At 41.9% G+C, this 27,511-nt stretch overlaps 1 protein-coding gene across 1 annotated transcript; it reads left to right on the top strand.

The window, feature by feature from the left end:
- Positions 1-24,745: 24,745 nt before the first annotated feature.
- LOC123080555 (uncharacterized) lies at positions 24,746-26,182 on the top strand. The gene has a single exon (XM_044503489.1). It carries the CDS (start codon positions 24,862-24,864, stop codon positions 26,008-26,010), a length of 1,149 nt encoding a protein of 382 aa, XP_044359424.1. The 5' UTR covers positions 24,746-24,861; the 3' UTR covers positions 26,011-26,182.
- The last annotated feature ends 1,329 nt before the right edge of the window (positions 26,183-27,511 follow it).

Here is a 27,511-nt window from a genome sequence, read left to right as displayed (position 1 = left end):
TGAGATGTTCCAGGAGTTGATGTTAATATTTCAAGCAAATGCCCGGATTGAGAGATATGAAGTCTCCAATAAGTTCTACAGCTGCAAAATGGAGGAGAATAGTTCTGTCAGTGAACATATACTCAAAATGTCTGGGTATAATAATCACTTGATTCAATTGGGAGTTAATCTTCCGGATGATAGTGTCATTGACAGAATTCTTCAATCACTGCCACCAAGCTACAAGAGCTTCGTGATGAACTATAATATGCAAGGGATGGATAAAACAATTCCCGAGCTCTTCGCAATGCTAAAGGCTATGGAGGTAGAAATCAAGAAGGAGCATCAAGTGTTGATGGTCAATAAGACCACCAGTTTCAAGAAAAAGGGTAAAGGGAAGAAGAAGGGGAACTTCAAGAAGAACGGCAAACAAGTTGCTGCTCAGGAGAAGAAACCCAAGTCTGGACCTAAGCCTGAGACTGAGTGCTTCTACTGCAAACATACTGGTCACTGGAAGCGGAACTGCCCCAAGTATTTGGCGGATAAGAAGGATGGCAAGGTGAACAAAGGTATATGTGATATACATGTTATTGATGTGTACCTTACTAAAGCTCGCAGTAGCACCTGGGTATTTGATACTGGTTCTGTTGCTAATATTTGCAACTCGAAACAGGGACTACGGATTGAGCGAAGATTGGGTAAGGACGACGTGATGATGCGCGTGGGAAATGGTTCCAAATTCGATGTGATCGCCGTCGGCACGCTACCTCTACATCTACCTTTGGGATCAGTTTTAGACCTGAATAATTATTATTTGGTGACAGCGTGAAGCATGAACATTATATCTGGATCTTGTTTGATGCGAGATGGTTATTCATTTAAATCTGATAATAATGGTTGTTCTATTTATATGAGAAATATCTTTTATGGTCATGCACCCTTGAAGAGTGGTCTATTTGTGTTGAATCTCGATAGTAGTAATACACATATTCATAATGTTGAAGCCAAAAGATGCAGAGTTGATAATGATAGTGCAACTTATTTGTGGCACTGCCGTTTTGGTCATATTGGTGTAAAACGCATGAAGAAACTCCATATTGATGGACTTCTGGAATCACTTGATTATGAATCACTTGGTACTTGCGAACCATGTCTCATGGGCAAGATGACTAAAACGCCGTTCTCCGGAACAATGGAGCGAGCAACAGATTTGTTGGAAATCATACATACTGATGTATGTGGTCCAATGAATATTGAGACTCGAGGCGGGTATCGTTATTTTCTCACCTTCACAGATGATTTGAGCAGATATGGGTATATCTACTTAATGAAACATAAGTCTGAAACATTTGAAAAGTTCAAAGAATTTCAGAGTGAAGTGGAAAATCATCGTAACAAGAAAATAAAGTTTCTACGATCTGATCGTGGAGGAGAATATTTGAGTTATGAGTTTGGTCTACATTTGAAACAATGTGGAATAGTTTCGCAACTCACGCCCCCCGGAACACCACAGCGTAATGGTGTGTCTGAACGTCGTAATCGTACTTTACTAGATATGGTGCGATCTATGATGTCTCTTACTGATTTACGGCTATCATTTTGGGGTTATGCTTTAGAGACGTCTGCATTCACGTTAAATAGGGCACCATCGAAATCCGTTGAGATGACGCCTTATGAACTATGGTTTGGCAAGAAACCAAAGTTGTCGTTTCTTAAAGTTTGGGGCTGCGATGCTTATGTGAAAAAGCTTCAACTTGATAAGCTTGAACCCAAATCGGAGAAATGTGTCTTCATAGGATACCCAAAGGAAACTGTCGGTACACCTTCTATCACAGATCCAAAGGCAAGACATTTGTTGCTAAGAATGGGTCCTTTCTAGAGAAGGAGTTTCTCTCGAAAGAAGTGAGTGGGAGGAAAGTAGAACTTGATGAGGTAACTGTACCTGCTCCCTTATTGGAAAGTAGTTCATCACAGAAACCGGTTCCTATGACACCTACACCAATTAGTGAGGAAGCTAATGATGTTGATCATGAATCTTCAGATCAAGTTACTACCGAACCTCATAGGTCAACCAGAGTAAGATCCACACCAGAGTGGTACGGCAATGTTGTTCTGGAGGTCATGTTACTTGACCATGGCGAACCTACGAACTATGAAGAAGCGATGGTGAGCCCAGATTCCTCAAAATGGCTTGAGGCCATGAAATCTGAGATGGGATCCATGTATGAGAACAAAGTGTGGACTTTGGTTGACTTGCCCGATGATCCGCAAGCCATAGAGAATAAATGGATCTTCAAGAAGAAGATTGACGCTGACGGTAATATTACTGTCTACAAAGCTCGACTTGTTGCAAAAGGTTTTCGACAAGTTCAAGCGGTTGACTACGATGAGACTTTCTCACCCGTAGCGATGCTTAAGTCTGTCCGAATCATGTTAGCAATTGTCGCATTTCATGATTATGATATTTGGCAAATGGATGTCAAAACTGCATTCCTGAATGGATTTCTGGAAGAAGAGTTGTATATGATGCAACTAGAAGGTTTTGTCGATCCAAAGGGTGCTAACAAAGTATGCAAGCTCCAGCCATCCATTTATGGACTGGTTCAAGCCTCTCGGAGTTGGAATAAACATTTTGATAGTGTGATCAAAGCATACGGTTTTATACAGACTTTTGGAGAAGCCTGTATTTACAAGAAAGTGAGTGGGAGCTCTGTAGCATTTCTAATATTATATGTGGATGCATATTGTTGATTGGAAATGATATAGAATTTCTGGATAGCATAAAAGGATACTTGAATAAGAGTTTTTCAATGAAAGACCTCGGTGAAGCTGCTTATATATTGGGCATCAAGATCTATAGAGATAGATCAAGACGCTTAATTGGACTTTCACAAAGCACATACCTTGAAAAAGTTTTGAAAAAGTTCAAAATGGATCAAGCAAAGAAAGGGTTCTTGCCTGTGTTACAATGTGTGAAGTTGAGTCAGACTCAATGCTCGACCACTACAGAAGATAGAGAGAAAATGAAAAGTGTTCCCTATGCTTCAGCCATAGGCTCTATCATGTATGCAATGCTGTGTACCAGACCTGATGTGTGCCTTGCTATTAGTTTAGCAGGGAGGTACCAATAGTGATCTAGGAGTAGATCACTGGACATTGGTCAAAATTATCCTTAGAGGACTAAGGAAATATTTCTCGGTTATGGAGGTGATAAAGAGTTCGTCGTAAAGAATTACGCCGATGCAAGCTTTGACACCGATCTGGATGACTCTGAGTCTCGATCTGGATACATACTAAAGTGGGAGCATTTAGCTAGAGTAGCTCCGTGCAGAGCATTGTAGACATAGAATATTTGCAAAATATATACGCTCTGAATGTGGCAGGCCCGTTGACTAAACTTCTCTCACAAGCAAAACATGATCACGCCTTAGTACTCTATGGATGTTAATCACATAGCGATGTGAACTAGATTATTGACTCTAGTAAACCCTTTGGGTATTGGTCACATGACGATGTGAACTATGGGTGTTAATCACATGATGATGTGAACTATTGGTGTTAAATCACACACTACTAGAAAAAAGGATGTTAGTGGCGCACCAGTTTTTGCTATTAATGGCGCACTATATGTGTGCCACTATTAACACGCCACTAGCAACAAATAGAATGGCGCACCTCTGGTGCGCCATTAGTATCCCAGATAATAGTGGTGCACCACATAGTGCGCCATTACTATGCCTAGAAGTGCGCCATTACTATTTGACTTAGTAATGGCGCACCACATAGAAGTGCGCCATTAATAACAATTTTTTCAAAAAAAAATTCAGAATTTTTTTTAAATTTTTTTATATTTTTTTCGTTTTTTTCTTAATTTGGGGTCACTATGGCTTAATCTTGGGTCAATATGCTTAATCTCAAGTCATATTAATCCTATTAAACCCAAGCACTAGCTCACTTAACAGGCAGTTGTTGATATATCTATCATATCAATCCTATTAAACCTTGTTGATGTCTAGGACTTTGTTCATGTTCATGAGTGTGATGAAATTTTGAAAAAATATTTCAAACTTCCCGGTCATATTACGTATCATATTTTGAACATTTTTTTTCAGAAAAAATTCGAAACCAAATTTTTTTTCTGTTACTAGTGCCGCACCTAGCAAATGGTGCGCCATTACTAAGTTTGAAATTTTTTCAATTTCCCCCCACTAGATCTTAAAAGCCCCGTATCTTTTATTCTGTTAGATTTTTGGGGATTCTAAAAATCTTCAACTTGGTTCCCTCATTGAATTCGGATGTAACTTTTCAAGTAGATGATTTTTCATATAAAAAACTTTTTAATCCGAGTTCGTATGCAAAAGTTATGCCCATTTTACTAAATTCCAGAGGGATTTTGCAAATAAAGTCGAAATTCATATTTGTAAATTTTCCCAACAACTAGACCCCATATCACATGGGAAACTTATTTTCTTTTTTTTTTACATTTCCATCATTTTCTTTTATTTTTTAAACTGAAAAGGCGGTCCACGGGGGGGTGCATTTGGTGAAAATTTTCAAACTTCCCGGTCATATTACGTATCATATTTTGAACATTTTTTCATGCGAACCTTGGTCAAAGTTAGTAATGGCGCACTTTGTGAAGGTGCGCAATTACTAAGTTTGACATAGTAATGGCGCACCTATGCAGAGTGCGCCATTAATAAGTTTGACCAAGGTTTGACCCAGTCATACACATAGTAATGGCGCACTTTGTAAAGGTGCGCCATTACTATGTTGACATAGTAATGGCGCACCTTTACAAAGTGCGCCATTACTATTTGTATGACTGGGTCAAACCTTGGTCAAACTTAGTAATCGCGCACTTTTCACCTGGTGCGCCATTACTGTTTTGGTTACTAATGGCGCACCTACACATGTATAGTGCGACATTAATGTCCATATTAGCTATAGCCGTTTTTCTAGTAGTGACATGGCGATGTGAACTAGATTATTGACTCTAGTGCAAGTGGGAGACTGAAGGAAATATGCCCTAGAGGCAATAATAAAGTTATTATTTATATCATTATTTCATGATAAATGTTTATTATTCACGCTAGAATTGTATTAACCGGAAACATAATACATGTGTGAATACATAGACAAACATAGTATCACTAGTATGCCTCTACTTGACTAGCTCGTTAATCAAAGATGGTTGAATTTCCTGGCCATGGACATGAGTTGTCATTTGATTAACGGGATCACATCATTAGGAGAATGATGTGATTGACTTGACCCATTTCGTTAGCTTAGCACTTGATCGTTTAGTTTACTGCTATTGCTTTCTCCATGACTTATACATGTTCCTATGACTATGAGATTATGCAACTCTCGAATACCGGAGGAACAATTTGTGTGCTACCAAACGTCACAACGTAACTGGCTGATTATAAAGGTGCTCTACAGGTGTCTCCGATGGTGTTCGTTGAGTTGGCATAGATCGACAATGGGATTTGTCACTCCGATTGTCAGAGAGGTATCTCTGGGTCCTCTCGGTAATGCACATCACTATAAGCCTTGCAAGCAATGTGACTAATGAGTTAGTTGCGGGATGATGCATTATGGAACGAGTAAAGAGACTTGCCGGTAACGAGATTGATCTAGGTATTGAGATACCGACGATCGAATCTCGGGCAAGTAACATACTGATGACAAAGGGAACAACGTATGCTGTTATGCGGTTTGACCAATAAAGATCTTCGTAGAATATGTAGGAACCAATATGAGCATTCAGGTTCCGCTATTGGTTATTGACCGGAGACGTGTCTCGGTCATGTCTACATAGTTCTCGAACCCGTAGGGTCCGCACGCTTAACGTTCGGTGACGATCAGTATTATAAGTTTATGTGTTTTGATGTACCGAAGGTAGTTCGGAGTCCTGGATATGATCACGGACATGACGAGGAGTCTCGAAATGGTCGAGACATAAAGATCGATATATTGGAAGCCTATATTTGGTCATCGGAAAGGTTCCGAATGATATCGGGCAAATAGCGGAGTACCGAGGGGTTACCGGAACCCCCCGGGGAGTGTAATGGGCCTATTGGGCCTTAGTGGAGAAGAGGAGGCGCGGCCAGGGCAGGCCGCGCGCCCCCTCCCCCTGTAGTCCGAATTGGACAAGAAGGGGGGGCGGTGCCCCCCTTTCCTTCCCCCTCTCTCCTCCTTCCCAGTGGGAGTAGGACTCCCCTTGGGGCGCGCCTAGGAGGGCCGGCCCTCCCCCCTCCTCCACTCCTTTATATACGGGGAGGGGGCACCTCATAGACACACAAGTTGATCATTGATCTCTCTTAGCCGTGTGCGGTGCCCCCCTCCACCATAATCCACCTCGATCATATCGTAGCGGTGCTTAGGCGAAGCCCTGCGTCCGTAAACTTCATCATCACCGTCATCACGCCATCGTGCTGACGAAGCTCTCCCTCGAAGCTCTACTGGATCATGAGTTCGGGGGACGTCGCCGAGCTGAACGTGTGCAGTCCGCGGAGGTGCCATAACTTCGGTGCTGGGATCGGTCGATCGTGAAGACGTACGACTACATCAACCGCGTTGTCATAACGCCTCCGCTTACGGTCTATGAGGGTACGTAGACGACACTCTCCCCTCTCGTTGCTATGCATCACCGTGATCTTGCGTGTGCGTAGGAATTTTTTTGAAATTACTACGTTCCCCAACATATACACATATCTGGTTGCTGTTGATTATGTTACTAAATGGGTAGAAGCTATTCCAACCAGTAGTGCTGATCACAACACCACTATTAAAATGCTTCAGGAAGTTATTTTCCCAAGGTTTGGAGCCCCTAGATATTTAATGACTGATGGTGGTTCACATTTTATTCATGGTGCTTTCCGTAAAATGCTTGCCAAGTATGATGTTAACCATAGAATTGCATCACCTTATCATCCACAGTCTAGTGGTCAAGTTGAAATTAGCAATAGAGAAATAAAATTAATTTTGCAAAAGTCTGTCAATAGGTCCACGAAGAATTGGTCTAAGAAATTAGATGATGCACTTTGGGCTTATAGAACAGCTAATAAAAATCCTATGGGTATGTCTCCTTACAAAATGGTTTATGCAAAAGCTTGTCATTTGCCTCTTGAGTTAGAACATAAAGCTTATTGGGCAGTTAAAGAACTCAACTACGATTTCCAACTTGCTGGTGAAAAGTGGTTATTTGATATAAGCTCATTAGATGAATGGAGAACCCAAGCTTATGAAAATGCAAAATTATTCAAAGAGAAAGTTAAAAGATGGCATGACAAAAGAATCCAAAAGAGTGAGTTTAAGGTCGGAGAATATGTTCTTTTGTACAACTCTCGTTTTAGATTGTTTGCAGGAAAGCTCCTCTCAAAATGGGATGGCCCATATGTCATCGAGGAGGTATACCGGTCTGGTGCCATCAAAATAAATAATTCCGAAGGTACTAACCCAAAGGTTGTTAATGGGCAACGAATAAAGCATTATATCTCAGGGTACGCCCATTAATGTTGAAAGTAATATTATCCAAACTTTGACACCAGAAGAACACATAAAAGAGTCCTTCCGGAACACTCCAGAATCGTGAAAATAAGGAGGTGCGTGATATGGTAAGTAAACGTACTCCAAAAAATCCGTCAAAATATTTTTTGTCGGTTTTGGAATATTTTAAAATTTTGGAAGAAACTCCTGGGAAGCGTCCCCTGGTGGGCATAAGACACCATGGCACGCCAGGCATGCCTGGTGCGCCCAGGTGGGTTGTGCCCACCTGGGACACTTTCCGTACTCCGTTTTTCTCCCGTATGCTTGTCCTCCAAGATAAAAAAAATCTACATATACTTCCCAAACCTGTTAACCACTGTATCACGGAGAAATCTTCTGTTCTCTTTTTCGTACTGTTTTCAGTAAGATCTATTAAGCCAGGCATCATGTCTTCCTCCTCCTCCAACAACATGGAAGAAGATGCTTGGTTGATGAAGATTGAGCTAAAGAGGGAAGAACCCGTGCAGGTCATCAATGGAGACGAAGGCAAAGAGACTAACGTAGATCCACCCTCGGTGGCAGAACAAGTGCTGCCTAGCGAAGAGGAAGAAGAAGATATCCTTAAGCCTTTCCTTCCTTATCTTACCCCTACTATGATCGAAGCCTTTCGTATTATTGAGGCAATCCGTGTGCAAAATAAGTATCTCATGCGCGAAAATATTCTGCATAAAGAGCATATCATCCGTCTCTGGAGTGTTATCGGTCGATTGGAGGACCTTTTGATTCTTAAGGATAGGATTGCTTCATCACCACCATCATCTTCTTCACCACCAAAGGAGAACTGAGTATCGGATATGGGCACTCCCCTTAGCTTCCACCAAGCTTGGTGGAGGTGCCCCGGTATCGTATCATCCCACTATCTTTTTGCTTTACTTACTTTAGTTCAATCTTTTGTTCTAGATGAATAAAAGTTTAGTTTGATCCTTTCTTTACGAGAGTTTGCTTAGTGATCTATCCTTGTAATCGTGTGCAAGTTATATAATAAAGTTTAGTTTGAGTTTTTGCTTCTTTACTTTCATGTTGCAATTAAAGAAAAGAAATAAATAAACAAAAGAAAGGAAATAAAGCAATAAAATTATATACTAATCCTATGGTAGGTGATGGCACCACATAAGGAAAAGTATAAGTATAAGATTTTATTAGAGATTGACAAACATAACATTAGTCAATGACGCAACTCATGAAAGAATTAATAAGGGAAGAGAAGATTCACATATAAATATACTATCCTAGAAATCTTTTCTGATTGTGAGCCCTCATCAAAATATTATATGCCAAAATTGTTGACGTTGGACAAGGAAGACAACTTAATGGTTTATTTTTATTTATATTCACATAGAAGTCATATTGTCATAGATCCTTCAACATGTGGTGCTTGCTCCCTATCTTTGCTAGCCAAAAACTCCACACTAAGTATGAGCTCTACTTGGCAATAAAAATTGCTTCTAAAAATGTGAGATCATTTAGTGTAAGAGAAAATTGAGCGTTGCACGAACTTCGATGGCAAAGAATAAAAGCGACAGACTACATAATAAAGGTTGTCATCTTAAGGGCCAATGCAACGTGACGTTCTTTTGCACTAAGGGATTCAGCATACAAGCGCATGGCAACCTCTGCTTCCCTCTGCGAAGGGCCTATCTTTTACTTTTATGCAAAGAGTCAAAGTTTTCCTTCTATTCCTTTTTATTTTTGTCCTTTGGCAAGCATCATGTGGTGCGGAAAGATCTAGGCACATATGTCCAGTTGAATATAGATAGCATGAGTTATTATTGTTGACATCACCCTTGAGGTGAGTATGTTGGGAGGCGTAACTATAAGCCCCTATCTTTCTATTTGTCCGGTTGAAACGTTTTGCTCATGTGTACAAGGTGAGTGTTAGCAATCATAGAAGACTATATGATGGTTGAGTATGTGTACTTGCCTAAAGGCTCCGACATGTGACCCTTCCTGAAAAGATGATGAATTGTAGTTGCAAAGTTGGCTGAGAACATAGTTTGTTGGTTTCTAATAGAGTTTTTGCTTTGTACTTCGATTGTGTGATGAACCGTTACTTATTCATGAGAAGTATATGATGAGAGTGCTATGATAAAAGTCCTATGTTTAATTCTGTTGTTGTTATAATAAACAACATGATGCTTCTATGTCCGTATTTGTTTTTATTGACACCTCTCTCTCAAAGCATGTGGACATGTTTTTCAATTTTGATTTTCGCTTGAGGACAAGCGAGGTCTAAGCTTGGGGGAGTTGATATGTCCATTTTGCATCATGTTTTCTTACTGTTATTTATCCTGTTTTTATCCATAATAATAGTTTTTGGAGTAATTCTAATGCCTTTTCTCTCATAATTTGCAAGGTACGTAGCAAGAGGGAGAATTCCGGCAGCTGGAAATCTGGACCTGAAAAGGCTACGTCAGACCACCTATTCTGCACAACTCCAAATGAGCTAAAACTTCACGGAGATTTTTTATGGATTATGTAAGAAATACTAGAGCCAATAACCACCAGAGGGGGGCCACCAGGTAGGCACAACCCACCTGGGCGCGCTAGGCCCCCCAGGAGCACCCTGATGGGTTGTGGCCTCCTCGGCCCACCTCTGGTGCCCATCTTCTGGTATATAAGTCATTTTGACCTAGAAAAAATAAAGAGAGGACTTTCGGGATGAAGCACCGCCGCCTCGAGGCAGAACTTGGGCAGGAGCACTTTTGCCCTCCGGTGGAGCGATTCCGCCGGGGGAACTTCCCTCCCGGAGGGGGAAACCATCGTCATCATCATCACCAACAACTCTCCCATCTTGGGGGGGGGGGGCAATCTCCATCAACATCTTCAACAGCACCAACTCCTCTCAAACCCTAGTTCATCTCTTGTGTTCAATCTTGTTACCGGAACTATAGATTGGTGCTTGTGGGTGACTAGTAGTGTTGATTACATCTTGTAGTTGATCACTAGATGGTTTATTTGGTGGAAGATTATATGTTCATATCTATTATGCTATTTAATACCCCTCTGATCATGATCATGTTTATCACTTGTGAGTAGTTACCTTTGTTCTTGAGGTCACGGGAGAAATCATGTTGCAAGTAATCATGTGAACTTGATATGTGTTTGATATTTTGATAGTATGTATGTTGTTATTCCCTTAGTGGTGTCATGTGAACGTCGACTACATGACACTTCACCATATTTGGGCCTAAGGGAATGCATTGTGGAGTAACAATTAGATGGTGGGTTGCGAGAGTGACAGAAGCTTAAACCCCAGTTTATGCGCTATTCCGTAAGGGACCGATTGGATCCCAAAGTTTAATGCTATGGTTAGAATTTATTCTTAATACTTTTCTCGTAGTTGCGGATGCTTGCGGGCGGGTTAATCATAAGTAGGAGGTTTTTTCAAGTAAGAACAACACCTAAGCACCGGTACACCCTGATACGTCTCCAACGAATCTATAATTTATGAAGTATTCATGCTATTATATTATCTGTTTTGGATGTTTATGGGCTTTACTAAACACTTTTATATTATTTTTGGGACTAACCTATTAACCGGAGGCCCAGCTCAAATTGCTGTTTTCTTGCCTATTTTGGTGTTTCGAAGAAAAGGAATATCAAACAGAGTCCAAACGGAATGAAACCTTCGGGAGAGTTGTTTTTTGAACGGAAGCAATCCAGGAGACTTGGAGTAGACGTCAGGGAAGCTTCGAGGAAGCCACGAGGCAGGGAGGTGCGCCCTACCCCCCGGGCGCGCCCCCCACCCTTGTGGGCCCCTCATGGCTCCCCTGACCGACTTCTTTCGCCTATATATGTCCATATACCCTAAAAACATCGGGGAGCACAATAGATCGGGAGTTCCGGCACCGCAAGCCTCTATAGCCACCAAAAACCAATTGGGACCCTACTCCGGCACCCTACCAGAGGGGGGATCCCTCACCGGTGGCCATCTTCATCATCCCGGCGCTCTCCATGATGAGGAGGGAGTAGTTCACCCTCAGGGCTGAGGGTATGTACCAGTAGCTATGTGTTTGATCTCTCTCGCGCGCATTCTTGATTTGGCACGATCTTGATGTATCGCGAGCTTTGCTATTATAGTTGGATCTTATGATGTTTCTCCCCCTCTACTCTCTTGTAATGGATTGAGTTTTCCCTTTGAAGTTATCTTATCTTATCAGATTGAATCTTTAAGGATTTGAGAACACTTGATGTATGTCTTGCATGTGCTTATCTGTGGTGACAATGGGATATCACGTGATCTACTTGATGTATGTTTTGGTGATCAACCTGCGGGTTCCGTGACCTCGTGAACTTATGCATAGGGGTTGGCACACGTTTTCGTCTTGACTCTCCGGTAGAAACTTTGGGGCACTCTCTGAAGTTCTTTGTGTTGGTTGAATAGATGAATCTGAGATTGTGTGATGCATATCGTATAGTCATACCCACGGATACTTGAGGTGGCATTGGAGTATCTAGGTGACATTAGGGTTTTGGTTGATTTGTGTCTTAAGGTGTTATTCTAGTACGAACTCTATGATAGATCGAACGGAAAGAATAGCTTCGTGTTATTTTACTACGGACTCTTGAATAGATCGATCAGAAAGAATAACTTTGAGGTGGTTTCGTACCCTACAATAATCTCTTCGTTTGTTCTCCGCTATTAGTGACTTTGGAGTGACTCTTTGTTGCACGTTGAGGGATAGTTATATGATCCAATTATGTCATTATTGTTGAGAGAACTTTCACTAGTGAAAGTATGAACCCTAGGCCTTGTTTCAACGCATTGCAATATCGTTTTCGCTCACTTTTATCATTAGTTACCTTGCTGTTTTTATATTTTCAGATTACAAAAACCTATATCTACCATCCATATTGCACTTGTATCACCATCTCTTCGCCGAACTAGTGCACCTATACAATTTACCATTGTATTGGGTGTGTTGGGGACACAAGAGACTCTTTGTTATTTGGTTGCAGGGTTGTTTTAGAGAGACCATCTTCATCCTACACTTCGCACGGATTGGTAAACCTTAGGTCATCCACTTGAGGGAAATTTGCTACTGTCCTACAAACCACTGCACTTGGAGGCCCAACAAAACGTCTACAAGGAGAAGGTTGCGTAGTAGACATCAAGCTCTTTTCTGGCGCCGTTGCCCGGGAGGTGAGTGCTTGAAGGTATATCTTTGGATCTTGCAATCGAATCTTTTAGTTTCTTGTTTCATCACTAGTTTAGTCTATAAAAAACTACAAAAAATGGAATTGAGGGTGCCTCATATGCTTCATCTTTTTAATGTCTTTCATGAAAATGATGGAAAGGAAAATTGGGCTCAAGTACTAGAAGAAGAATTACATAGAATGCTTGGCATAAAATATGTGAATGATGAGCATGATTGTAATGTTGTTAGTATAAATTCTTTGAATGCCTATGATGCTAATGATATGCAAAGCCACAAGCTTGGGGATGCTATGTTTGATGAAGATGATATTTTTTGTCCCCCAAGTTTTGATGAGCAAATTTATTATGATGAAAGCATGCCTCCTATTTATGATGATTATTGTGATGACACGTATGCTATAAAGAATAAAGATAACCATGAAACTTGTCATCATGATTTTAATTTTCAATTGGATTATGCTTCACACGATAGTTATTTTGTTGAGTTTGCTCCCACTATTCCGAATGAGAAGAATTTTGCTTATGTGGAGAGTAGTAAAATTTATATGCTTGTGCATCATGAAAATAATGCTTTATGTGATAGTTATATTGTTGAATTTATTCATGATGCTACTGAAAATTATTATGAGAGAGGATCATATGCTTCTACATATTGCAATAATATCAAGTTTCCTCTCTATGTGTTGAAAATCTTGAAGTTATGCTTGTTTTGCTTTCCTATGCTAGTTGATTCTTGTTCCCATAAGTTGTTTGCTCACAAAATCCCTATGCATAGGAAGTGGGTTATGCTTAAATGTGCTAGTCATATGCTTCATGATGCTCCCGTTATGTTTCAATTCTTATCTTTTATGTGAGCATCATTGAAATCATCATGCCTAGCTAGGGGCGTTAAACGTTAGCGCTTGTTGGGAGGCAACCCAATTTTATTTTTGTTTATTGCTTTTTGGTTCTGTTTAGTAATAAATAATTCATCTAGCTTCTGTTAAGATGTGTTTTCATGTTTTAAATTAGTGTTTGTGCCAAGTAGAACCATGGTGAAGTCTTTATGATCTTGCTGTAAAAAAACAGAAACTTTAGCGCTCACGAGATTAGCTGCCATTTTTTACTGCAAGTGCTATTTAGTTGATTCTTTTTGAAGATGATTAATGGAAAAATTCCTCACGTCCAACAATTTATTTCAGAATTTTTGGATTTCCATAAGTATATGTTTGATACAGATTACTACAGACTGTTCTGTTTTTGACAGATTCTGTTTTCTATGTGTTGTTTGCTTATTTTGATGAATCTATGAGTAGTATCGGAGGGTATGAACCATAGATAAGTTGGAATACAGTAGATATTACACCAATATGAATTTAGAATGATTTCACAACAGTACCTAAGTGGTGATTTATTTTCTTATACTAACAGAGCTTAAGAGTTTTCTGTTAAGTTTTGTGTTGTGAAGTTTTCAAGTTTTTGGTAAAGATTCGATGGACTATGGAATAAGGAGTGGCAAGAGCCTAAGCTTGGGGATGCCCAAGGCACCCCAAGGTAATATTCAAGGACAACCAAGAGCCTAAGCTTGGGGATGCCCCGGAAGGCATCCCCTCTTTCGTCTTCGTTCATCGGTAACTTTACTTGAGGCTATATTTTTATTCACCACATGATATGTGTTTTGCTTGGAGCGTCATTTTATTTTGTTAGTATTTGCTTGATGTTATTTATAATAATGTTTTGCATATATATTTTCAATAAAATTGTCAAGGATAGCCCTTACCATGCTTATTTTGCAAGTATACATGTTGCTGTTTCAAAACAGAAAGTTTACCGCTGTTGCAAAAATTCCCTAGAAAAGTCAGAATGTGATAAAATGTTGAAACCTTTTACATAATAAGATATGATAAATTTACTACAATCGGAATTTTCTTTCATAATTTTTGGAGCTAGGGAAGTATGGATCTTGCTGCATTCTTTACAGACTGTCCTGTTTAGGCAGATTGCTGTTATGTTTGCATTGTTTGCATATGTTTGCTAGTTTAATGATTCTATTTGAGGATAGGACTATTAAATATGCAGAGGCATTTAGTACGCAATGTTGAATAATAATTTTAGTGATTTTCTACAGTAGAGTATGATAAGGTTTTTGCATTGGTTTATACTAACTTATCTCGCGAGTCCTTGTTGAGTTTTGTGTGGATGAAGCTCTTGAGATTTAGGGAGACCGTGATATGAGAGGAATTAAGGAGACACAAAAGTTCAAGCTTGGGGATGCCCAAGGCATCCCAAGATAATATTTCAAGAAGTCTCAAGCGTCTAAGCTTGGGGATGCCCCGGTTGGCATCCCACCTTTCTTCTTCAACAACTATTGGTTAGTTTCGGTTGATCCCAAGTTTTTGCTTCTTCACGTGATGTTTGCTATCCTTGAAATGTCGTTTTATTTTTTTTGCTTGCTGTTTGAATAATATCCGAAGATCTGAAACTCTTAAATGAGAGAGAGTCTTCACAAAGCTACATAATTATTTAACTACTCATTGATCTTCACTTATATCTTTTTGGAGTAGTTTGTTATTTACTCGTGTGCTTCACTTATATCCTATGAGTAAATAGTTGAATGATTTGAATATCATAAATCTGAAACTATATATGTTTCATATGCTTATCCCATGGGGAGTAATGCCTTCACATATAAGAAGTAGAGGTGGTAACTTTTTTGAAAGTTAGCAAACATTGTATTGGTCACTTGAACAATTCATGAAAGAATATTGAAGGAAGAGAGATTTCACATATAAATATACTATCTTGGACATCTTCTATGATTGTGAGCCCCATTAATTATTTTCAAACCTGAGCAAATTAGTTGAAGTTGGACAAGGAAGACAACATAATGAGTTATGCTTGGGTATATTTGTATAGAAGTTATATTGTTATGGATCCTCTAACATGTGGTGCTTGCTATTTAGAATCTTTTGCTAGCCAAAATATCTGTACTAAGTGGGAATACTGCTTGTGCATCCAAATTCCTTGAACCAAGTTTATTCCATGAGTGTCCACCATATCTACCTATATGTGATATTTACCTGCCGTTCCAAGTAAATTTGCATGTGCCAAACTCTAATAATAATCTGTTTTGTATGCCCGAATCGCTCATGTAGTGACTAGGGGCTGTCAGTATCTTCCATGCTAGGTGGGTTATTCTCACGATGAGTGGACTCCGCTCATCATTCACGAGAAAATAGCTGGTAACTGGGATGCCCAGTCCTATGATCAAAAGATCAAAAACAAATTCGAAAATAATTTAAACAAAACTCCCCCAGGATTGTTGATAGTTGGACGGCACCCGTTGTTTCGGACAAGCCGTGGAGTGTGATTGTTGGTGGAGGGGGAGTAAAATCTTTACCTTTCTGTTTGGGAACCGCCAATAATGTATCTAGTATGGAAGATATTGGGAACTCTTGGTCGTTATGTTGACAATGAAAGCATACCTCTCAAAATTATTTTCATCTCTGTTTTAGATTCGAGCTCTGGCACCTCTGCAAATCCCTGCTTCCCTCTGCGAAGGGCCTATCTTCTAATTTTATGCAAGAGTCAGTAGTATTCCTTCTCATTCCAACCTACTTTTTAGTTGGAAAGCATCATGTGGTGGAGAAAGATCTAAGCATATATGGCCATTCAAATATATTTGATCATGAATTATTATTGTTGACAATTATCTATATGATAAATAAGTTAGGAGGCAAAACATTAAGCCCCTATCTTTCTCTGTGTTCGATCGATGCTGTTTGTTCTAAAAATATGCTTTGAGTGGTAGCAATCATGGAAGACTATATGATAGTTGAGTATGTGGGGTTTGCTAAATCAAAGCTCTTACATAGACCCTTCCTGAAAATAAGATGAATTGCAATTGTTTGACGACTGAGAACTGTTTGTTAGTTTTCAAGAAAGTTTATGATCTATACTTTAACATGTGAATAGCTTGTTACTTGATCATGAGAAGCTTTATGATATGAGCTACTGTTATGACATATAATGATGCTAGAAAAGGTGATTGAAATTATCATTGATCAAACTTGTGCACCTGCTAGCATTCACACTTCATAAATTATTTCTTTTATCATTTACCTACTCGAGGACGACCAGGAATTAAGCTTGGGGATGCTGATACGTCTCCAACGTATCTATAGTTTATGAAGTATTCATGCTATTATATTATCTGTTTTGGATGTTTATGGGCTTTACTAAACATTTTTATATTATTTTTGGGACTAACCTATTAACCGGAGGCCCAGCCCAAATTGTTGTTCTTGCCTATTTCAGTGTTTCGAAGAAAAGGAATATCAAACGGAGTCCAAACGGAATGAAACCTTCGGGAGAGTTATTTTTGGAACGGAAGCAATCCAAGAGACTTGGAGTAGACGTCAGGGAAGCTTCGAGGAAGCCACGAGGCAGGGAGGCGCGCCCTACCCCCCTGGGCGCGCTACCCACCCTCGTGGGCCCCTCGTGGCTCCCCTGACCAACTTCTTTCGCCTATATATGTCCATATACCCTAAAAACATCGGGGAGCACAATAGATCGGGAGTTCCACCGCCGCAAGCCTCTGTAGCCACCAAAAACCAATCGGGACCCTGTTCCGGCACCCTGCCAGAGGGGGGATCCCTCACCGGTGGCCATCTTCATCATCCCGGCGCTCTCCATGATGAGGAGGGAGTAGTTCACCCTCGGGGCTGAGGGTATGTACCAGTAGCTATGTGTTTGATCTCTCTCTCGCGCGCGCGTTCTTGATTTGGCACGATCTTGATGTATCGCGAGCTTTGCTATTATAGTAGGATCTTATGATGTTTCTCCCCCTCTACTCTCTTGTAATGGATTGAGTTTTCCCTTTGAAGTTATCTTATCGGATTGAGTCTTTAAGGATTTGAGAACACTTGATGTATGTCGTGCATGTGCTTATCTGTGGTGACAATGGGATATCACGTGATCTACTTGATGTATGTTTTGGTGATCAACTTGCGGGTTCCGTGACCTCGTGAACTTATGCATAGGGGTTGGCACACGTTTTCGTCTTGACTCTCCGGTAGAAACATTGGGGCACTCTCTGAAGTTCTTTGTGTTGGTTGAATAGATGAATCTGAGATTCTGTGTTGCATATCATATAGTCATACCCACGGATACTTGAGGTGACATTGGAGTATCTAGGTGACATTAGGGTTTTGGTTGATTTGTGTCTTAAGGTGTTATTCTAGTACGAACTCTATGATAGATCGAACGGAAAGAATAGCTTATGTTATTTTACTATGGACTCTTGAATAGATCGATCAGAAAGAATAACTTTGAGGTGGTTTCGTACCCTACAATAATCTCTTCGTTTGTTCTCCGCTATTAGTGACCTTGGAGTGACTCTTTGTTGCACGTTGAGGGATAGTTATATGATCCAATTATGTTATTATTGTTGAGAGAACTTTCACTAGTGAAAGTATGAACCCTAGGCCTTGTTTCAACGCATTGCAATATCGTTTTCGCTCACTTTTATCATTAGTTACCTTGCTGTTTTTATTTTTTCATATTACAAAAACCTATATCTACAATCCATATTGCACTTGTATCACCATCTCTTCGCCGAACTAGTGCACCTATACAATTTACCATTGTATTGGGTGTGTTGGGGACACAAGAGACTCTTTGTTATTTGGTTGCAGGGTTATTTGAGAGAGACCATCTTCATCCTACACCTCCCACGGATTGATAAACCTTAGGTCATCCACTCTAGGGAAATTTGCTACTATCCGACAAACCTCTGCACTTGGAGGCCCAACAACGTCTACAAGGAGAAGGTTGCGTAGTAGACATCACACCCACATATCAAATTACCAAAGTAGCGAACACAAATCAAACCAACATGATGAAAGTGACTAGATGGAACTCCCGTGTACCCTCAAGAACGCTTTGCTTATCATAAGAGACCGATTTGGCCTATCCTTTGCCTCAAAAGGATTGGGCTACCTTGCTGCACTTTTGTTACGGTTACCTTTACTTGCTCGTTAAAAATTACCTTGCTATCAAACTACTCGCTACTTACAATTTCAGCACTTGCAGACATCACCTTACTGAAAACTACTTGTCATTTCCTTCTGCTCCTCGTTGGGTTCGACACTCTTACTTATCAAAAAGAGCTACAATTGACCCCCTATACTTGTGGGTCATCAGCCACCAAGGCGGAATTTTGTAGAACTTTGTAGTGTGGTTGAGTGAGAGAATGCCCGTCCATACATATTATTTGTCTCGGTCCTAGCATGCCATTTCCACCCAGTCTGCCCTTATGCCGCGATTCAAGAACACCAATCGGCTTAAGGTCATGACTAAATTCAATACAAAACTCAATGACCTCCACATTATCATGGCCCTTGGAGATGCTTCCTTCTGGCCTAGCACGGTTATGAACATATTTCTTTAAGACTCCCATGAACCTCTCAAAGGGGAACATATTGTGTAGAAATACAGGACCCAAAACGTTAATCTCTTCGCATAGGTGAACTAGGACGTGCGTCATGATGTTGAAGAAGGATGGTGGGAACACCAACTCGAAACTAACAAGACATTGCACCAAATCATTCTCTAACCTTGGTATAATTTATGGATCGATTACCTTCTGAGAGATTGCATTGAGGAATGCACATAGCTTCACAATGGCTAATCGAACGTTTTCCGGTAGAAGCCCCCTCAATGCAACCAGAAGCCGTTGCGTCATAATCACGTCGCAGTCATGAGACTTTAGGTTCTGGAACTTTTTCTCTGCCATATTTATTATTCCCTTTATATTCGACGAGAAGCCAGACGGGACCTTCATACTGAGCAGGCATTCAAAGAAGATTTTCTTCTCTTCTTTCGTAAGAGCGTAGCTGGCATGACCCTGATGTATGCTGTCTTTTCCGTGCATATGTTGCTGGTCTTCCCGTGCCTCCGGTGTATCTTTTGTCTTCCCATACACGCCCAAGAAGCCAAACAAGGTCACGCAAAGATTCTTCGTCACGTGCATCATGTCGATTGCAGAGCGGACCTCTAAGTCTTTCCAATAGGGTAGGTCCCCAAATATAGATTTCTTTTTCCACATGGGTGCGCGTCCGTCAGCGTCATTCGGAACAGATTGTCTGCCAACACCCTTTCCAAAGATTACCTTCAAATTCTTGACCATATCATGTACATCATCACCAGTACGGTGGCGAGGCTTCGTCCAGTGATCTGCCTCACCTTTGAAATGCTTGCCTTTCTTTCTTACGGGATGCCTGCTCGGAAGAAATCGACAATGTCCCATGTACACATTCTTCTTACAATTATCCAAATATATATTGTCGGTATCATCCAAACAGTGCATGCATGCGTGGTATCCCTTGTTTGTCTGTCCTGAAAGGTTACTGAGAGCAGGCCAATCATTGAGGTCACAAACAACAATGCATGTAGGTCAAATTCTTCCAGTTTGTGCTCATCCCATGCAATGTCCTCCCAGTACTTTCTCTCATTTTTTCTCCACTGCGAAACGTCAGCGGGTACTCTCAACTTCCCGTCTTTATTACGGTCTTCTCTGTGCCATCACATCAACATGGCATGCTCTTTGTTTTGGAACAAATGTTTCAACCGTGGTATTATAGGAGCATACCAAATCACCTTGGCAGGAATCTTCTTCCTGGGGCACTCGCCCTCGACATCACCAGGGTCATCGCGGCTGATCTTATAGCGCAATGCACCGCATACCGGGCACGCGTTCAAATCCTCGTACTTACCACGGTAGAGGGTGCAGTCATTAGGGCATGCATGTATCTTCTGCACCTCTAATCCTAGAGGGCAAACAACCTTCTTTACTTCATACGTACTCTTGGGCAATTTGTTGTCCTTTGGAAGCATCTTCTTTAACATTATCAGCAACTTTTCAAATCCCTTGTCAGATACACCATTATCTGCCTTCCATTGCAGCAATTCCAGTGTGGTGCCCAGCTTTTTCTTGTCAGCTTCGCAATTCGGGTACAAAAATTTCTTGTGATCCTCTAACATGTGCTGCAACTTCTTCTTCTCCTTTTCACTTGCGCATTTTCTTTTTGCATCGGCAATGGCCCGACCTAGATCATCAGCGGGCTCATCTAATGCCTCTTCTTCGGCTTCTTCCCGCATTGCCGGCTCAGCTTCTTCCCCCATTGTTGTACCATCGTATTCAGGGAACCCATGGCCAGGATAGTTATCGTTGTCCATCTTCCATTATAACCCCTCTTTCTCCGTGCTTGGTCCAAACATTATAGTGGGGCATGAAACCGGACTCAAACAGGTGGACGTGAATGGTTCTTGACTTAGAGTAATCCAGATCATTCTTACAACCAGCACATAAACAAGGCATAAAACCATCCGCCCGCTTGTTTGCCTCAGCCGCAAGCAGAAAAGTATGCACGCCATTGACGAACCAGGGAGAGCATCGGTCATCGTACATCCATTGCCGGCTCATCTTCATTACACAACACCAAAAAGACCAAATTCATACATAAAGCTCATAAAATACTTATTCTCATAAAACAACATACAAATAACTTTCTAGCTAAAGCATTTAAATGCAACAACAAATGCGATCAAGATCGCAACTAAGGTAACAATTGATCCAACAGCATAATGATACCAAGCGTCACTGTCGATGGCATATTTTCTAATCTTTCTAATCTTCAAACGCATTTTCTCCATATTGATCTTGTGATCATCGATGACATCGGCAACATGCAACTCCAATTCCATCTTCTCCCCCTCAATTCTTTTCAATTTTTCTTTCAAATACTCGTTTTCTTTTTCAACTAAATTTAACCTCTCGACAATAGGGTCGGTTGGAATTTCTGGTTCACATACCTCCTAGATAAAAATATCTATGTCAACTTGATGGGCATAATTTGTCATAAACACGAAATGCAACAAATAGTTTTAAAAGAGAATATACCACATCCGAATCATAACCCGGACGAGGGCCGACGGGGACGGATATCAAAACCATGGCACTATGTATAACAAACAATGCACGGGTCGGGTAAGATAATTATAAAAATAACTATATATATACACCACACAAACATGATTTTTTTAATATAAAAAAGATAAGAACAAGAGGCTCACCACAAGGTGGTGCCGACGACGGGATGGTGGGGACGATCGACGGTGGTTAGGACGGAGACGGGAAGACACTAAGTAAACCACACCTACATATGCAAACTAAGAGTTATTTTGACCTCAAATTGCATATAAATCAAATAAACTACCACATATAATTCCTCCCAAACTAAAAAGCCCACAAATCACTATACTTATAGAGCATTGTAAGGGCTAATCTAGCAATGAGAGATAAAAGGACAAAGTTGCTAACCTTTGTGATCACTTGGATGGATGGGGGTGCCTTCAAATCTTCAAAAATATTGGGAAAAATGGAGGTGAGCTCGAGCAAGAGAGGGGAAGAAAAACAGAGAGGAGGGGAAAAACAGAGCGCTTCGGCTCGGGCTGGACGAAGCACTATATATAGTGGCATCTCTAGTACCGGTTCGTGGCACAAACCGGTACTAAAGGTGCTGGAGGGGCCCCAGCCTGACAGCAGCCTGCCACCACTCTCTTTAGTACCAGTTCGTGGCACGAACCGGTGCTAAAGGTTCGCCACGAACCGGTACTAATGATAGCCGCCCGCCTAGCCGTTGGAGCCGGCACTAATTGTCACATTAGTGCCGGCTCAATTACAAACCGGGACTAATGATATTCACATTAGGCCCTTTTTCTACTAGTGTCTGTTAAACATATTGAGGCATTGTATTTTTTTCTCGTTTATTTGATTAGTGTATCTTCTATCAATATTAGACAATGACTTTGTCCGATTTAGCAGAAACAGGAACCATAAATTGTATGAATACTTTTTATAAGTGAGCCATGGCGAGCAGAAAAACACACCTAAAGTTCCCAACAGCAGTTGTGCTACAAATTGTGACCAATCCGCAGTATTTGCCCAGAAATCCAACAACGAACAAGTTACAAAAGGAACGAGTACAAGGGGTGAATCATCGAAGCCAATGAGCATCACGAGAAATAGATGAACATTAAAAGTCCGGCTGCAGCATACAGTTTTTTCACAGATAACCATTAAGCAAATGTGAAACATGTTTCTTGTCTCCAACCCGGGGGGGGATTCCTAGAAAAAGGGAATCCTCAATTTTTTTTTGAAGATTCATTTTTTTTACGAAAAACAGCCTTGGTGCTGATTTCATTTTAATAAGAGAAGGGCCAAGACGGCCGGGTTACATGGTCCTAAAGCGTTAGGATCTAAATATATATACAACTAAGAAGTTAGAGGAGTTAGAAGGCCTAGGGTCAGGCTAAGCTGTTGTAGTGCCACAGCTAGTCCGGCGGCATCCACATCGCTCCTACAAGGCCGGCTGTGCACCATAGTCGGAGCTCCTCGTTGATCAGGAAGCAGACCTCAGTGATCGCAGACGCTCGGTGCTCAAAAATCATGGCGTTCCTCTCCTTCTAAATATGCCACCAGGCGCAAATGACGAGGCGGTTGGCTTTCATTCTTTCCTGCTTCGAGAGGCTTCGAACAGAGTTGTACCACCAATCTTCTAGGGAGGGCTCGTCGGCTCTTGGCAGGGTGAGTTGGGCATGAAACCGCTGTAAGATCATCCGCCATAGCAAGCGGGTGTATTGGCATTGAGCATACAGGTGTAGTGCAGTCTCCGGTTGCTGCTCGCACAGAGTGCAGATTGGGGTGTGAGGTTAGTTCTTCTTCGCGAGCTGATCTACTGTATTGCAGCGCCCTTGGACTGCAAGCCATGCATGCATTTGGCACTTGGGAGGCGTGCGAGAAGACCAGATGAGCATGTTGTGGTTGGTTCTGATTCTCCCTTGAAACATCATCTGGTGTTTCTCAAAAAAAAACATCATCTGGTAGGCCGTCCGGGCCGAGTACTGCCCGTCAGCTGTCCACTTCCACCGGATGTCGTCGGTTGCGTTGGGGAGAGGTTTACTTGTGCCGTAATATTCCAGATGCGTACATAGTCAGCCAGCACCTGAGCGGTCGGATTATCCTTGATGCATGTGATCCATTTGCGATCAACAAGTGCCCTCATTAGCGATAGGTTGTTTCCTCTCCTATTCGAGTACAACTGTGGAAAGAGGTCTCTCAGTGGTGTACCCTGCCACCAATGACTGTGCCAGAAGGAGATGGTGGCTCCCGATCCAACAATGATTACCGTGCTCGCAATGAAGATGTTGTACGGGAGTTTATCAGAAGGGAAAGGCAGCCCCGTCCATGGCTTGTCCGGAAACTTGGCCTGCTGCTAGAGCCAGCGAATACGCAGCGCCGCGCCATGGTACTCGAGGTTTGAGATACCCAGCCCTCCATATTTGGTCGGCCTGCAAATGGATTTCCAATTTACAAGGCATTTGTCGCCTGAGACAGAGCTTTTGCCAGCCCAAAGGAAAGGTCGATGGATCTTGTCAATCTTTCGGTCCAGCCACTTCACTGGCGGTATTGCAATCGTCTGAAAGGTTGGCATCGCCGATAGCACTACCCGGACAAGAACCACTCTCCCTATCAGATTTATCAAGCCTATCTTCCATCCGGAAAAAAAAGAACAGGGGGTTGCCCAATTACAAAGCTCATGGAGAACAATGAGGCACCTCATATATTCGATCAGTTGCAGGGATATAAATATAGAAAAGTGAGAAAAAAGGTTTGGGCTAACATTCTCTACTGCAGAAATTAAGAACCACATTGCACAGAATATAGCATCAAGCTAAACAGTGGAGCATACTCTTTATTACTCAATAATAATATTCATGGGTATACAATTCAGATCAGGAGGACTGGGGAGCCACACATGGTGTCCTAACGAAAGATCTAGATGATGCTTAGTGAGGCTATGTGCCTCGAAATTGGTCTCCCTTCCTTCGAATACTGGAATCTGATTTTTTTTATTTTTTTTTAGGAATAATACTGGAATCTGATATTACAGGACATTCTCAGTGGTGGGTTGTGCTTCTGGGCTAAGCCCAGCCCGTGTGAGAGGAGAGGAGAGCGACTATTCCATAGCCCAGACCAGAGACAGAGAGGGTTCTATACGCTCGTCCCCACTCCTCCTATTCCATAGCCCCCCCTCCGCCGCCACCAGCACAGCTCCCAGCCGGCGACCATGGCGGAGGAGGCTGCGGCAGCAGCAGCGGCGCCTCTCCTCGAGGGCCTCCCAGATGAGATCGTCCTGTGGGAGATTCTCGTCCGCCTCGACCCCAAATCCCTCCTCCGCTCCCGCGCCGTCCGCCGCGCCTGGCGCTGCGCCACCTCCACCCGCCGCTTCCTCCTCGCCCACCATGCCCGCCAGCCAACCCTCCCTTTCGTCTGCAGAGACAGATCCCATAGCATCCTCGCCTTCGACCAGCGGGCCGCCGCCGATGCCCAGCTCCACACCGTCGCCCGGCTTGCCGAGCCCTTCCTTCTTGAGGCCTCCTGCGACGGCCTCCTCGTCCTCTCCAGGTGCACCCGCCGCTTCTCCGTCTACAACCCGGCCACGCGTGAGCATGCCTCCCTTAGGTGTCCAGCCTGGGACTTCAACATCGTGGGGATGTATCCACATCCACCTACCGGCGAGTACAGGCTGCTACTGCGATGTTGCGACATGGACATGCCTAAGGACGAATTTGGCTGCTATGTCCTTCCGTTGGGCTCCGACCAGCCACCGAGGTACATCGGGTGTCCGGAGAGAGAAGTGGTCTCAGCGCTCTTCAATGTACCTGTCTGGGCGCATCATAGTCTGCATTGGTACCCACTGCCTTATCTGAAATATGAGACTGAAAGCGCCCAGCTCGAGGATCAGGCTGAACAGCAACTGGTAATAGTTTTCGACACCATAGCTGAGTCGTTTCGGCAGATGCGTGCTCCACTTGCTTCCACCTACTCATCTATCTTTGAGGTGGATGGCATGCTTGGCATCTATAGCTCTAACAGGGCTAAGGAAATTGTTGATATATGGGTGCTGCAGAACTATGAAAGTGAGATTTGGGTCTTAAAGTACCGGGTTGAATTGCCGCTCACACAAATCAGGAGGAAGCTTGAAGCCCGTGATGGTGATGGCAATTGGTATGTGATCGTTGCTTCGGGTGATGGTGATGTGCTCTTGCTAGTCAGGTTTGGTCATTGGCTGTTTTACGTTGACACTGATGGCAAACTGGTTGCTAGCTTCCAAGACATCAATTTCTATAAATATGGGCTCAAACAGACTCTTGTTCCTCATGATTTCTTCACGACACGAGAAGGTTTTGCTGCGGACGCTTCACCATTCATCTGATGGCGCCTCAAGGGCCTAGTTTTCGTATCCTCATAAGCTGCAGCGTCTATGAGCTGGATCAAGTATGAGCAGGCTCATTTCTTCTTTTTATGTTGATGTATAAAAAGTTATGATAAGAGGTGACTGTTATGTGGATCTATGCTTGGTTAAATACCCTTTCGGGCTAAGGTTATGTCTTGTGTTAATGCTAAACTTATCAAGCTGTTTGCTCTCCTTTATAACAAATTCCAACTGATCCGCCTCATGTCTCTATTTTCTTGGCTGAGTACTTGCTTTATTCTATTTATCTAGTTGTCTTCTCCGTACTGGATGTTGAGCAATTTTCATGCCTCACATCGTTATTTCTTCAGCTGAAGAATTGATTTTACCTCTTGATCTAGTGGTCTTTTTAATAGTCAGTTTTTTTGTGTGTTTCCTGTTTGTACCCTTTGTTGTATCTGACAATTGGAAGAGGCAGATTTTCCTCTTTGCTGACTTGCAAGCGGTACCTGACTTCTAGAATGCTTTGGAGAACTGCTGGTTAAATTGAATGCTTCCATATTGCATCATAATAGTCAACTTCTCAATGAAGTGTCCTGTTATAATTCTGTTTTCTTCATGCATCTACCACTATGAACTGTGACTCTCTGTGCTACTGGTTGTAACTAGGATATGAGCGCAGATGATGTGCTGCTCTCTTAAAGCAAACTTGGCTTATGTAGAATTATGTAATGGATTGTAGTTATGTGCATTTGTGGGAGCTGGTGGTCTGTTCTTGGACCATTTTACGTGCCTGTCATGATAGGATGGAACAGTTTTATCTCTTGTAGGATTTGGACATCTCTCACTCTAACAAATGATTCAAAATCTTCTTGGTTTCTTGCCTAAAGAATGATTTTAGGTTATGTTCCAATCTCATATTCTGGCCCTTTGTCCAAGAGCTAATAATTCAGAGAAATGATGGAGATGGTTAGGTAGATCTTATTGGACGTGGTTGTAGTAGTATTCTTCTAGAAAAGATCGGTACGACAACCTAAAAATTTATGGACATCTTATTATATTTTTCTGTTGCACGGTTCACAATTATTATCTCTTATTATTTCAAGTCAGCCGTTAACCACTTCGGGTAAAGGCTTCGCGTGATGCTTGTAGCACAGTTGCTCTTAATAACTTCAGCTGTACTTGAAAGTTTTTGCTTGAGTCAACGCCCCCTAAAATTTATGCCTCCTGGAATTGTGCTGACGTGGAAGGCATGTGTGGGTCGCTGCCAGGCATGTAGGCGTCTACCCGCCGTCGAAGAGATCACCTTGCTGCACGGACGGAAATCTATGCTAGATATCTCAATTATTCAGTTATTTTCTTCCCAATCTGAGTGCCAAATCGTCAGTAGTATATGTGTATGTCAAGCTTGGTCTGTCTGCAACCTACTCTTTGAACACCTGTAAGTTGAACGTGAAAGTTGCCTCAGACTTGTCCTGTGCGTGATTGAGAACAACATCGTTCACCAGTAGCTGTTTGTCTG

This window comes from Triticum aestivum, chromosome 3D, assembly GCF_018294505.1.
Source record: "Triticum aestivum cultivar Chinese Spring chromosome 3D, IWGSC CS RefSeq v2.1, whole genome shotgun sequence".
NCBI lineage: Eukaryota > Viridiplantae > Streptophyta > Magnoliopsida > Poales > Poaceae > Triticum > Triticum aestivum.
The sequence above is the reverse complement of the archived record's forward strand: the minus strand, read 5'-3'. Positions and strand labels throughout refer to the sequence as shown.

Excerpts from the sequence above, each read along its gene's own strand:
- LOC123080555 (XM_044503489.1), top strand. The coding sequence starts at position 24,862 with ATGGCGGAGGAGGCTGCGGCAGCAGCAGCGGCGCCTCTCCTCGAGGGC.